The sequence below is a fragment of the Meles meles genome, chromosome 4 (genome assembly GCF_922984935.1).
Source record: "Meles meles chromosome 4, mMelMel3.1 paternal haplotype, whole genome shotgun sequence".
NCBI classification, from domain to species: domain Eukaryota; kingdom Metazoa; phylum Chordata; class Mammalia; order Carnivora; family Mustelidae; genus Meles; species Meles meles.
The window spans coordinates 125,370,253-125,383,743 of NC_060069.1; the positions used below are offsets into that span (position 1 = coordinate 125,370,253).

A 13,491-nucleotide genomic window follows, 5' to 3' on the forward strand; every position below is an offset into this window, starting at 1 on the left:
TATAGGGTTGCTTAGGTTTTGTGTTTTCTTATGTGGAAGTAGAAAAAGTTTGTAAATAAAAACACAATCATTCTAGTTTTGTTTGTTTGTTGGTTGCTTAGCTTTCATGATCAGATGAGAATTCTGAATCTTTTTTTTCCTGCTCAGAATAGCAAGTAAAGAAAATTGACGGAGAAAGATATCTTAAAATTATTAGACAGATTAGACGATAAATTCAGAGAGAAAACAGTAGAACTCAAGAATCTAATGATGGTGAAACAGAAGTCTTCACATATGAAATCTTAGATGGATTTTATTAAACTCAAAAATCAATATATAAACAATTTGTTTCTAAGGAAACAAAGGGAGGACTTCATCACACAATATTTTGCAACTTGGTTTTGTTAAAAAGGAAATATGACAACATTCTCTCATTTTTATGATCTCTGCATATAAGAATTTATATAGTTCATAGGGGATAAATGATGAAAGCATTTGATAATGAAATTTTAACATTCATTTTCTTTTTCAATTTAGTTGGTGCTTATAAATCTAAAATGAAATGCTTGCAATTACAGGGCAAAGATATCTTTACTGTCTTTGACAAAATTATGAACCATCATTTTTAGAGTATTTCATTTTAAAAATGCAAGTGTAAGAAGAATCAGAAACAATGACTAAATAGAACATATTTGAGATGTATATTTGAAATCTGACCTTAGTATTTATAATACAGTATGTTCTAGGAGCATACATGAGAGTTGTTGCCCACTTTGGATAGATACATCATTAAATCCAGGAAATATGGAATAGAAATTCAAGGTTGCTGTATTTAAATTTTTATTATTATTATTTTATATATGCTGGACCAACATGGGGTTTGAACTCATGACCCTGAGATTAAGACCTGAGCTGAGATCAAGAGTCAGAGGCTTAACCACCAGACGCCAGGTCCTCCTATATTTATTAAACTCTCATTGAAGAGTATAATAATTCTTTTTTTTTTTTTAAGATTTTATTTATTTATTTGACAGAGAGAGATCACAAGTAGGCAGAGAGGCAGGCAGAGAGAAGGGAGAAAGCAGGCTCTCCGCCGAGCAGAGAGCCCGATGTGGGGCTCGATCCCAGGACCCTGGGATCATGACCCGAGCCGAAGGCAGAGGCTTTAACCACTGAGCCACCCAGGCACCCCGAAGAGTATAATAATTCTGTTTTCCCCTACCAGTTTATTATTACACCTAAACATTATTAAAAAAAAAAAACTTACAACCTAAAAATCTAAAATAACATGTCTCTTAGATCCAGATGGTGAATGGTAATTGCATTATTTCCTCACATAGCAAAGATAAATACAATAAAGCTTAATATACTGAGGATTATATCTGTCTTAATTATAATATAATCAAATTTATAATGATTTTAATTATAAATTTACAAATATGGATAAAATTACAATATTGAAAAAGAAGAAAGTCTGAGGGCTAATACTACCCAACTTCAGGACGTTATATAGCTACAGAAATCAAGACAATATGGTATTAATGCATAAATAAACAGATCAAGGGGCAGAATGGGGAGCTCTGAAAGAACCCCACATAAATATAGTTAACGGAGCTTTAACAAAGGAGCAAAGACAATTCAGTGGAGAAATGATAGTTTGTTTAACAAACGCTGGAACAAGACATCCCCATGCAAAAAAATAATCCACACATAGACTTTATATATTCACAAAAATTAATTCAGAATGGATCATAGACTTAAATGTAAAGTGCAAAACTATAAAACTTCTAGAAGATAATATAGGAGAAATCTAGTTGACCCTGGCTTTAGTGACAACTTTTTAGGTAACACTGAAAACATAATCCATGAGAGAAAAAAAAATGGTTAAGTTGAATTTTCCTTAAATATGTTTGACCTTGAGAAAGACACGTTAAGAAAATGAAAATACAATGAGGAAAGTATTTGCAAAGGATGTGTATGATAAATGAGTGGTATCCAAAATGTGCAAAGAACTCTTAAAACTCAACCAGAAAAACAACCGTATTAAAAATTTGGCAAAAGTCTAAAAGGGTCAGAGGTGGGAGGTTGGGGCAACCTGAGGGTTTTGAAGGGTCAGGGGTGGGAGGTTGGGGGAACAGGTGGTGGGTAATGGGGAGGGCACGTTTTGCATGGAGCACTGGGTGTTGTGCAAAAAGAATGAATACTGTTACGCTGAAAAAATAAATAAAATGAAAAAAAAAATCTAAATAGACACCTCACCAAAAAAGATATGCAAATGAAAAATAGCATCTGAAAAGATGCTCAGCCTCATACATCCTGGAGTTGCAAATTAAAATGAGATACCACCACTATTTAGGATGACCTCAATCCAAAACACTGACAACTCCAAATGATAGTGAGGACATGGACCAATAGGGACACTTACTCATTGCTGGTAGCAATGCAAATCGATACCACTATTGTACAAATTTGTTTGCAATTTATTACAAAGCTAAATACAGTCTTACTAGCAATTCTATTTATAGTATAAGATAAACATTCAGATTTTCTAAAATTTCATGTTTTAATCTTAGTAATATTGAGATACATTGCCTCTTCCTAATCAATCAATTTGCTTTTTGCTTAAATTTGTTCTAATTTAAAACTGAATGTCATTTACTCAAAGAAGTTGAAAACTTCTATTCAAACAAAAACCTATGCACAGGTATTTATACTGGGTATATTCATAATTGTCAGAATTTGGCAGTATCTAAGATAGTTTTCAATAGGTGAATGGATAAACAAACTCTGGAATATCCAGACAGTAGAATATTATTTAGCAATAAAAAGAAATGTCCTATCAAGCCACAAAAACACTTGTCAGAACCTTAAATGTGAAAGAAAAAAGTCTAAAAAGACTATATGCTATATAACTCCAACTACATGACATCCTAGGAAAGGCAAACCTATACAGCTAGCTAATAGATCATTGGTGGCCAGGGAGTTGAGGAGGGGGAAAGAGCAATCCAGTGGTGAATCACAGCGGGTTTTAGGGCAGTGAATGCATTTTGTACGATATTGTAACCATGGCTGCAGGACATTATAAACTGGTCAAAATCTTATAAAATCATACAACATAAATTGTGAAGAATGAGGTAAAATAAAAGACTTTAGTTAACACTAATATATGAATATTAGTTAATCAATTGTAATATATGTACTACAATAATACACAATAATGACAGGGAAAATGTGAAGAGGCAGGGTAGGGTAAATATGGGAACTTTATACTTTCTCCTCAAATTTTTTAATAAACCAAAACTACTTTTAGGGGCACCTGTGTGGCTCAGTGGGTTAAGCTTCTGCCTTCAGCTCAGGTCATGATCTCGGGGTCCTGGGATTGAGCCCCGCATCCGGCTCTATGCTCAGCAGGAAGCCTGCTTCCCCCTCTCTCTCTGCCTGCCTCTCTGCCTGTTTGTGATCTCTGTCTGTTAAATAAATAAATAAAATTAAAAAAAAAAAGAGCTCAAGCCCCAATTTAAGAAAACAAACAAACAAAAAAAAAATCCCCTACTTTTAAAAATAAAACCTACTAATTAAAAAAAGTCTTTGGGAACCAGATAGTAAATAGCAATGACAATCTTTCTGATATGTTAAGAGCTAATCCATTAAAGTTCAATAACCATATATTTTTCTCTTAGAAACACGTGTATGTACATATATTATAGTACAATCAGAAAATAGAACTAGAACGGTTTGAAAATCTTAGGATGCTGAATATGCAATTACTTTGGAAAAATCAACCTTGGGGGTGCCTTGGTGGTTTAGTCAGTTAAGCAGCTGATTCTGATTTGGGCTCAAATCATGATCTTAGGGTTGTGAGAGTGAGCCTGTGTTGGGCTCTGCACTGGGTATGGAGCCTGCCTAATATTCTCTCTCTCCTCCTCCTGCCCCTCTTCCCCCTTCTCCCACTAAAGGAAAAAAAAAAAAGGAAAAATCAAATGAACTATATTTTAAAAGCAGAAGTTATTTAATCAGAAGTTAAAAATATTGGACATGAATCACTTATGCTTATTTCTTAATATTTGCTTTTACTTGTCAAAATCATTTCTGTCTCATTTTCATATCCAGTTTTTTCCTTGATTAAATTGACTTAAATTTAACTGCAAACAATACATTGTCATCTGTACAATACATACGTTCCATCATTTGAGAGCTATTTTTGACTGCCTTTTTATGAAATTAATTTGTGTGCTTAAAATCATGTTAAAACTTCTAAAATAAGCTTGATTAGGAACTTCATAATAAGATTGATTAGGAAAGGCCAGTTAAGAATATATTATATTAGTTTAATATATGAATTTAATATTTGTTAAAATGTGGAATTTCTGCTCATAAATATATATTCTTCTCTTCACTGAGATTTAATAACAAAAAATGTTTACTTCTATTAGTAACAGAAATTTTATAGTAACAGTGAATCCCTGCACTCAGATCACTTAAAATATTTAATGATTCAATTATTTTAAATAATTCAATATTGCAGGGATAAATAAAATATTCTTTCACGTATAAAAGAAAAAATATGTACCTCATGACCACATGTGAATAATATACCATTATGGGCAATATATGAATGTATCCTTCCTGAAGAAGTTTAACTCTATTTGACAACCATATATGAAAATGAATTTAAGATGTAATTTGAATGTAGAACATAAACCATAAAACTCCTAGAAGAAAGTATGGGCAGTAGGCTCTTTGACATCAGTCTTTGCAAATATTTTTTTTTTTTGAACCAGTCTTCTCAAAGGCCACAAAAGTAAAATAAAAAAAAAAAAAAAAAAAAGGAGTACATCAAACCAAAAAGCTTTTGCACAGTGAAGGAAACCATCAACAAAATGAAGAAGCAAACTATTGAATGAAAGAAGATATTTGCAAATCCTATATCCTATAAAGGGTCAATTTCCAAAATACATAAAGAACTTATACAATTTAATATCAAGAAAATCAAATAACCCCACTAAAGAGTAAGCAGAAGGTCTGAAACTACATTTTTCCAAAGAAGACTTAGATGTCCAGCAAGTTTGTGAAACGATGTTCAATATCACTCATTATCAGAGAAATGCAATTCAAAACCACAATGAGCTGTCACCTCACACCTGTCAAAATGGCTATTTATCAAAACAACACAAAATAACAAGTGTTGGTGAAAATATGGAGAAAGGAAAACCTTATGCACTGTTGGTAAGAAAGTAAATTGGAGCAGCCACTATGGAAAGCAGTATGGCATTTCCTCAAAAAATTAATTAGAACTCTAGGATCCAGCAGTTCCATCCAAAGAAAACAAAAGCAGCAATCTGAAGAGAGATATGCACCCTTATGTTCATTGCACCATCACTGACAATAGTAAAGATATGGAAGTAACCTAAGTGTCCATCAGTAAATGAATAGGTAAAAATGTTTGTGTGTATGTGTGACAAAATACTACTCAGCCATAAAAAACAAACAAATCTTGTCAATTGCAACAACATGGGGTATTCTGCTGAGTAAAAGAAGTCAGACAAATACATATGCTTTCACTTTCACATATATGTGAAATCCAAAAAAATGAAACAAATGAACAAAACAGAAATAGACCCATAAATAGAGGAAACAAACTGTAGGTTACCAGAAGGGGCAGAGTTGAGGGATGGGTGAAATAGATGAAGGGGATTGAGCGGTACGAACTCCCAGTTGTAAAAGAAAATTATCGTGGGGATATAATGTGCAGCATGGGGAATATAGCCAGTAGTATTTTAATCACCTTGTATGGTGACAGATGCTAATTAAACTTATGGTGATCATTTTGTAATGTACAGAAATATCAAATCACTATGATATACACCTGAAACTAATAAAATATTGTATGCCAATTATACTTCAATTATTTTTTTTTTAAAGTAGGGATCTCAAATAGGGGTTGCACCTTTATTAAGGTAGATAAATGTATCTTTTTGCCAAGGAGCATAGATTACTTTATGATTCTAGCATGTATACATTTCATGAGCTTTATGAAATATTTTGAAATTTTCAAAAACCCTTTCAAAGTATCCTCAGGCATTAATGTGGCATTTTGTTAATCTAAATAACAATTTATATTAATTTTTGAAAATTTAACCTAAAGAGAGTTCTCATTTCACCTTTCCTGACTCCTTTTACATTGGCCTCTGGGCCATAGATAATTTGTGGTAGACCAGGTAAATTAGATAATCAGCATTTCACAAGTAAGACACCAAATGAGTGAGATGTTATTTTAAAAATCTACTTGTAACACTCATCTTTCTGTCTAATAAACCTGGATAGCCTGAAACATTTAATCAAGTGCTTTCTATAATATATAGAAAAGTGGTGGAAGAATAGTTAATACAACAACATAGAATAATTTAAAAGACACTGACCTGGGCTAGACAGGTTGGGGAGCATTGAGTAAGGGGGAGCTTGATATGATGTGCATATATAAGCATTTACTTATATTATAAGCAAAGAATGGCACTATAGTCAAGTAGTAAATGACAAAATATATTAATGATAACATGATTTCATAATTTGATAAACTTTATATATATTGAATATTTATGTTAATATTTATATGTTAATATTTATATAATATTGACAATTATACATATAATTTACACACAGAAACTTAACACACAGAAATTTGGGTTCTTATTTAACCATATGGGAAGTTCAATCCCAGAGTACTAAAATGAGTTGTTAGAACATTCATTACTCTGAAATATTTTACTAATCTGTCTCTTCTGTTTCTCCTTTTCAATAATGGCTGAATTTTTATGAAATTTTTCAGTTCCACATACAGAAAAAGAATGTTCAGTTATTTTCTTCTTTTCTTTGTTTTGTGCATTTTTCTTTCTGTCTGTGTGGATACATTATTCTTACTGAAAATTAAATAAAATCTGACTTATACAATCTGTTCTTCTAAAAATTAAATCAGACAAATAAAAAGTTATTGTTTTCAAGGAGATTTGCATAAAAATAGAAAGATGAATTAGAATTTCCATCTATAAAAAAAGAGAGTGGCATTTTTCACTGCTCAGATACAACGTGTGCTTTTATCTGTTGAGTGAAATTTGCAGTTATTTGTGGTTCACAGTGAAAAGTCTGCATTTTCTTAAATTTCAAATTTAAAGAAACTATTTTCCTTCATCTGGCATTAAATTTATGATTAATATTTTGTAAAGAAATGCAGATTACTATGAAATACTTTAGAGACTGTGTCCTTCTAAATTGTGTATCACAAGGTTATGGGGTTAAAACATAGGCCTAGAAATATAATTCCTCCTACTATATTTTTTGCTCTTTGCCTTATGTGTTTAACACGTCCTAATTTGTTATCAAACTTGCCTTTCCATAATTACACAGGATTTTAATTTCAAGTGTAGTCATAACTTTCCGTTATGGTAGAATTATATATTTGGTCTTGTCACTCACCACAGAAAACAGTGACAACTCTTATGTTCTGGGGGCCCAAAATGCTAAATGTTCCTCCATTTGGGCCAACTTTTTTTTTTTTTTAAGATTTTATTTATTTATTTGACAGAGAGAGAGATCACAAGTAGGCAGAGAGGCAGGTAGAGAGACAAGAGGAAGTAGGCTCCCTGCTGAGCAGAGAGCCCCATGTGGGGCTCGATCCCAGGACCCTGAGATCATGACCTGAGCCGAAGGCAGAGGCTTAACCCACTGAGCCACCCCTGGTTGACCCCTGGGCCAACTTTTATGGTTATTCATGATGGGACCATTGTAAAACAATGCAGAAATCCTAAAATTTATGTCCCCCAAATTCTAGACTAATCACCTTCTTTCTTTTCCAATTCTTTCTCTTCCTGCCCACTTATATTGATATAAATTTCCACACCATGCATATTGCACATGTGTATCTATGCAGAGCCATGAAGACCACACCTAATTTGTTCAATTTACTTTAATTTTAATGCAAACTACTGCTTAATCCCCACTCTCCATTCTCTGCTCTGCGTTCATCTCTGGGGAATGTTTTGCATCCCTAAAGGAACATTCAGCATTATCATCAGTTAGTTTTAATTACCTTCACATACTTGAATGGTGGTAAGCTGGGTGCTAAAAGAAATAATTTAAATAGATATGGTCTTTGCCTTCTAGCCACTTACATATTAAAATATGATTAAATGGTTACTATTTTTAATTGGATAGCAAGTGTAATATTTTTCATGTAAAACTTTCTAAAAAATGAGGCAATTGCCTTCCTCCATGAAGTTTGCTTAATAATGCACGCTGAGATATAGTGAACAGCAAAAATTACCCAGGAAGTACATGTATAATAGCTCCATTTTAGACTCCCAAGAAAGTAACAATGACTTTGGCGGCTAAAAATTGTCATCTGATGGCTAAGCTGAAATATTCTCAAAACCATAAATGATTCTCCAGAATCTACACAATAATCAGCTGGAGCTGTCTGTGACTATGAGGTAGAAGCAGGCAAAGGCAAGTCTATTCCATGTCCAGTTCTGAAACAAGACAGAGACCAAGACACTCAGCAAGCACAAAAAATTAGCATGATTAACTGTTGCATCTTTATAATAGCAAATCTAATTATGCTTTAATCCTTTTGCTTTCTAGGTAAAAGTTACCAACATACACATGCCCGACTAGGCCCCAATACTGAAAGCATTCAATCTAGCATCCTCTTTAAAATATTCAGGACAAACCCAAATTCTATAACAAGGCTCTTCAAACTCTTTCTTACCAGTACCTAGAGATTCATCTGGTATGCCTCTTCTTTGCCATAGCAAACTCAAATATCTGATTTTACTTGACTGTTAGTGGGTTTTTAGTGATTAGTCTTTGGCAGGTAACCTTTAATAAATGTTATGACTTAATTATTTTCTTTTATTAATATAGAAAATTATAGTTAAATTAGTAATTAAATATTATTTTTAAATCTCTCATCACTCTATATATAAGTGAAAAAAAGTTTAAGTCAAATTCTGATAACCTGGATCCTCTTGACATATCAAATTATACAATTTCCTACATTTTGAAAAACATGTTGATAAAAAATAGGAAAGAGAAGGTGCTATAGGCTGAATGTCTGTGTCCCTCTAAAATTCATACATTGAAACCTAATTCCCAATGTGATATATTTACAGATGGGGCTACTGGAAAGTTATGACTAGGATTAGGTCTCTTACAAAAGAGTTCCTTAGCCCCTTCTGCCATGTGCAGACACAGGGAGGAGATAGCCATCTATGAACCAGGATGAAACCCCTTACCTGCCCCTTGATCTTGGACTTCCAGCTTCCAGAACTGTGAGAAATAAACTTCTTTGGTTTATAAGCCACCCAGGATATGGGTATATTGTTACAGCAGCTTGAACTAAGGCAACTGGCACTCATTGAAAGATTTTAAATGCCATAAAAAAATTGTCTAGTTTGATCCTTGTATGAATGAATTATCTAATTTAAAAATCAAAGCTCAAACAGTTTTAGTAATTATCCCAAGGTGTCACTGCAAATAAATGTTGAAATTTGAAGACAACCTCAGTTTGGGCTCTAAAATATGCTTGCTGTGGAATTTGTTTCAATGAGAATAAGAGGAAAATTAATGAAACTAAGTTAATATAATTGAAAGTATTTAAAATAGTATAATAATTTCAATTACTATTAAACTAAGAATAATTAAAACACAGTGAGCAATAATTAAAAATCATACAGATTGACATTTCTCTATCAAAAAGTAAAAAAAAAAAATGTCTGGTATCTCTGATGTTCTTTCATAAATACCCTCCAGTTAATATCCTCTACTCTGGTCTACTAATATTTGTTATTTAAATATATGTATAATATAAATATAATATATATTTATAATAATATAACATATAATGATATAATTTAATATATGTAATAAAATATTTATATATAAACACATTATATATGTTATATTCTAACACACATGTACTTTCTTTGAACTCCATTCCCATCTCCTAAATCATACTCCTTATTACCTCTGCTTTATTTTTTTCCCATAGCACTTAATGCACAACATGCTATAAGTTGTTTTTACTTATTTTGCTTTTCTGTCATTCCTACCTAGAATGGATGCCATGAGAAAACTGGAGTTTGTTGTTGGTGGTGGTAGTGTGGTAATTTTGACACATGAATACAATCTTAATTTGTTTTGTTAATGTTATTTTTTTGGTCATGTATGTAACCCCAGTGCCTAAAATGATGCTTGTTTCATAGTAGGCACTCAATAATTTCTTACTGAATAAATAAACAAAAACAAAATAAAGTGAGGATTTTAAAAGACCAAGTGCTTAGACTTAACATTTTAGGATTTAATATAATTTTATATCACACACAAATTTAAACTATAACTTTATCACAAACAAAAACTTTCCAATATTTAAAAAAATGAAGTAATAGAATTCAGAAATGCAATCCTGTGGGCTTTACTTTTTTCAGCTTTATCTTATATATTCAGTTGATTCATTTTCATGTGAATAAATATTTCTAGATCACCTGTTATAGCCCAGGGCCTTGCTAACTAATAAAACATCATTATTTCTACCATTTGTTAGTTGTGTAAACTTGGCCAAATGACTCAACCACATAACCTTCAGTGTCATTGTCCATAAACTGTGACTAAAGATGGTAACTACTCATCAGGTTTTTATGCTGATGCCCTAACATGAAGCATGAGATGAAATAATGCCAGCGAAGCATTTAGGACTGCCACTGACCCATTGGAGTCAGCCAATTAATGTTGTTCCTATCACTTGTCAGTAATTATGAAGTTGATGGAGAAAACATAATTGATATGTCCATGTATTTATAAAGACTTAAAATATCTCATATAGAAGGTAAAAATTGTCTCATTTTAAAAGCACAGAGAGGACAACACATTTATGTATAACAAAGTCACTTTCATACAATAAGGTCCACCCTCATTGACTCTGCCAAAATAACAACTTTTCCTACCCTACCCACAGGCATACAGATGCATCAAGTCACGATGTGGAACATAATTAGAAGTTTTAAGCTTTAATAAGGATATTTCTTTTATTTCTCTTCCTTGTCAAGAATGATATTCAAGGGGTGCCCAGGTGGCTCAGTCATTAAGTGTCTGCCTTTGGCTCTGGTCCTGATTCCAGAGTCCTGGTAATGAGCCCCACATTGGGCTCTCTGCTCAGCAGGAAGCCTGCTTCTCCCTCTCCCACTCCCCTTGCTTGTGTTCCCTATCTCACTATGTCTTTCTCTGTCAAATAATAAATAAAATCTTTTTTTTAATTTTTTTTAAAGAATGATATTAAGGCAAGAACTAACGACCTTCCTCTGAATGTGATTAATACCAGTGAAAGTAGCTGTACTTCACTTTGCTGTAGATTTTGCAGCACACATGTGGTAATTCAGGATATTTTGAAATGACTGTAAATGTAGATGAAGAGATTTGCTTCTGCTGAATGGGAAGGGAGTAGCTTTTACTTACAGTGTATTTCTAGCACCTGCATGGCCACCTGAGGGGTAGCATTGAGGGACTCATGGTCTACTCTGCAGATCACAGCCACGCCATCGTCGCTCCGGTCCACTCGGAAATCCAGTGTGCTGCTGACAGTGAATGTCTTGCGATTTGCATCCTCTTCTTTTAAATATTTTACATCTAAAAATAAAATGTACATTTTAAAATTCTGTGACATTATCTTTCAAAATGTAACAGATTTCATTTATTCAAGTCAAAACTAGAAGCACCGTCTCCATCTTTTTTTCAGTTTTTAAAAAGCAAATATTTGTTAATTTAACATTTACTCCTTTTTGGTTTGAGCAAATAAAAATATAACTACTTCAGAAATAAAATTTAAAAGTAACTGTATAAATAAAATAGAAGGGTGGGACATAGAACTATATTCCTATTGTGACCGGATTTTTGTTTTGTTTTGTTTTGTTTCTAATACTCCATTTGAGAAACCAGGTCATTTTAGAATATTAATCTCCTTTCTTTAGATTTAAGTTTACATGAGGATAATCTTAATTTTCTGAGCCTCAAATACAGCTGGGAAGGCCAAATTCACAACATCTGATTATGCCCAAAAGAAAGTACAATGTATTTGAACTATGATTTCAACATGAACAATGTGAGATGAACTTATTTGCTAAAGAATACCTATGATGAGAAAGTTGTCATCTTTTATAAAGAAAAGGAAGAGGACATGGATGCAAAAATTCTCAACAAAATACTAGCAAATCAAATCCAACAGTACATTAGAAGAATCATTCACCACAATCAAGTAGGATTTATCAATAGGCTGCAATGGTGGTTCAATATTCACAAATCAACTAATGTGATACACCACATTAATAAAAGGAAGAATAAGAATCAGATGACTCTTACCAATAGATGCAGAAAAAGCATCTGACAAAGTACAACATCCATTCTTGATAAATCCCTCAACAAAGTAGGGATAGAGGAACATACTTCAACATCATAAAGGCCATATCCAAAAGACAAACAATGAATATAATCCTCAATGGGGAAAAACAAAGCTTATCCTCTATGGTCAAGATCAAGATAGGGACATCCACTCTCACCACTGTTACTTAACATATTACTAGAAGTCCTAGCTTCAGCAATGAAAAAACACAAAGAAATAAAAGACATCCAAATTGGCAAGGAAGAAGTCCAAATTTCACTATTCCCAGGTGACTTGATACTCTATGTAGAAAACCTGAAAGACTCCAAAAAATTGATAGAACTGATACATGAATTCAGTAATAGCACAGGATACAAAATCAATATACAGAAATCTGTGGCATTTCTACACACTAATAAGGAAGCAGCAGAAAGAGAAATCAAGGAAATAATCCCACTTACAATTACAGCAAAAACCATAAGATACCTAGGAATAAACCAAAGAGGTAAAAAAATGGTACTCTGAAAACTATAAAACACTTATGAAAGAAATTGAAGAAGACACAAAGAAATGGAAAAACATTCCATGCTCATGGACTAGAAGAGTAAATATTGTTAAAAAGCAATCTGCATATACAATGTAATCCTTATAAAAATACAAACAGTGTCTTTCACGGAGATAGAACAAATAATCCTAAATTTGTATGGAACCACAAAAGACCCCGAATAGCAAATGCAGTCTTGAAAAAGAAAAGCAAAGCTGGAGGTATCAAAATTCTGGACCTCAAGCTATATTACAAACTGCATTCATCAAGACAGTATGGTACTGGCACAAAAACAGATACATTGATCAATAGAACAGGGTAGAAAACCCAGAAATGGATCCATAACTCTATGGTCAACTAATCTTTGACAAAGAAGGAAAGAAAATCCAATGAAAAGACAGTCTCTTCAACAAATGATGTTGGGAAAACTGGACTGTGCAACATGCAGAAGAATGAAACTGTACCACTTTCTTAAACCATATGCAAAAATAAATTCAAAATCAATGGAAGACCTAAATGTGAGACAGTAAACTGTCAAAATCTGAGA

General features: G+C 32.8%; 1 protein-coding gene across 4 annotated transcripts in view; it reads right to left on the bottom strand.

Moving 5' to 3' along the window:
- The window catches only part of CADM2 (cell adhesion molecule 2), a 1,108,651-nt gene that overhangs the window by 147,953 nt on the left and 947,207 nt on the right, over window positions 1-13,491 (bottom strand). For all 4 annotated transcript variants that reach the window (XM_046003329.1, XM_046003331.1, XM_046003328.1 and 1 more), the window contains one exon: window positions 11,482-11,652. In XM_046003329.1, coding sequence (XP_045859285.1) covers window positions 11,482-11,652 — 171 coding nt within the window. The remainder of the gene's footprint in view (window positions 1-11,481; window positions 11,653-13,491) is intronic.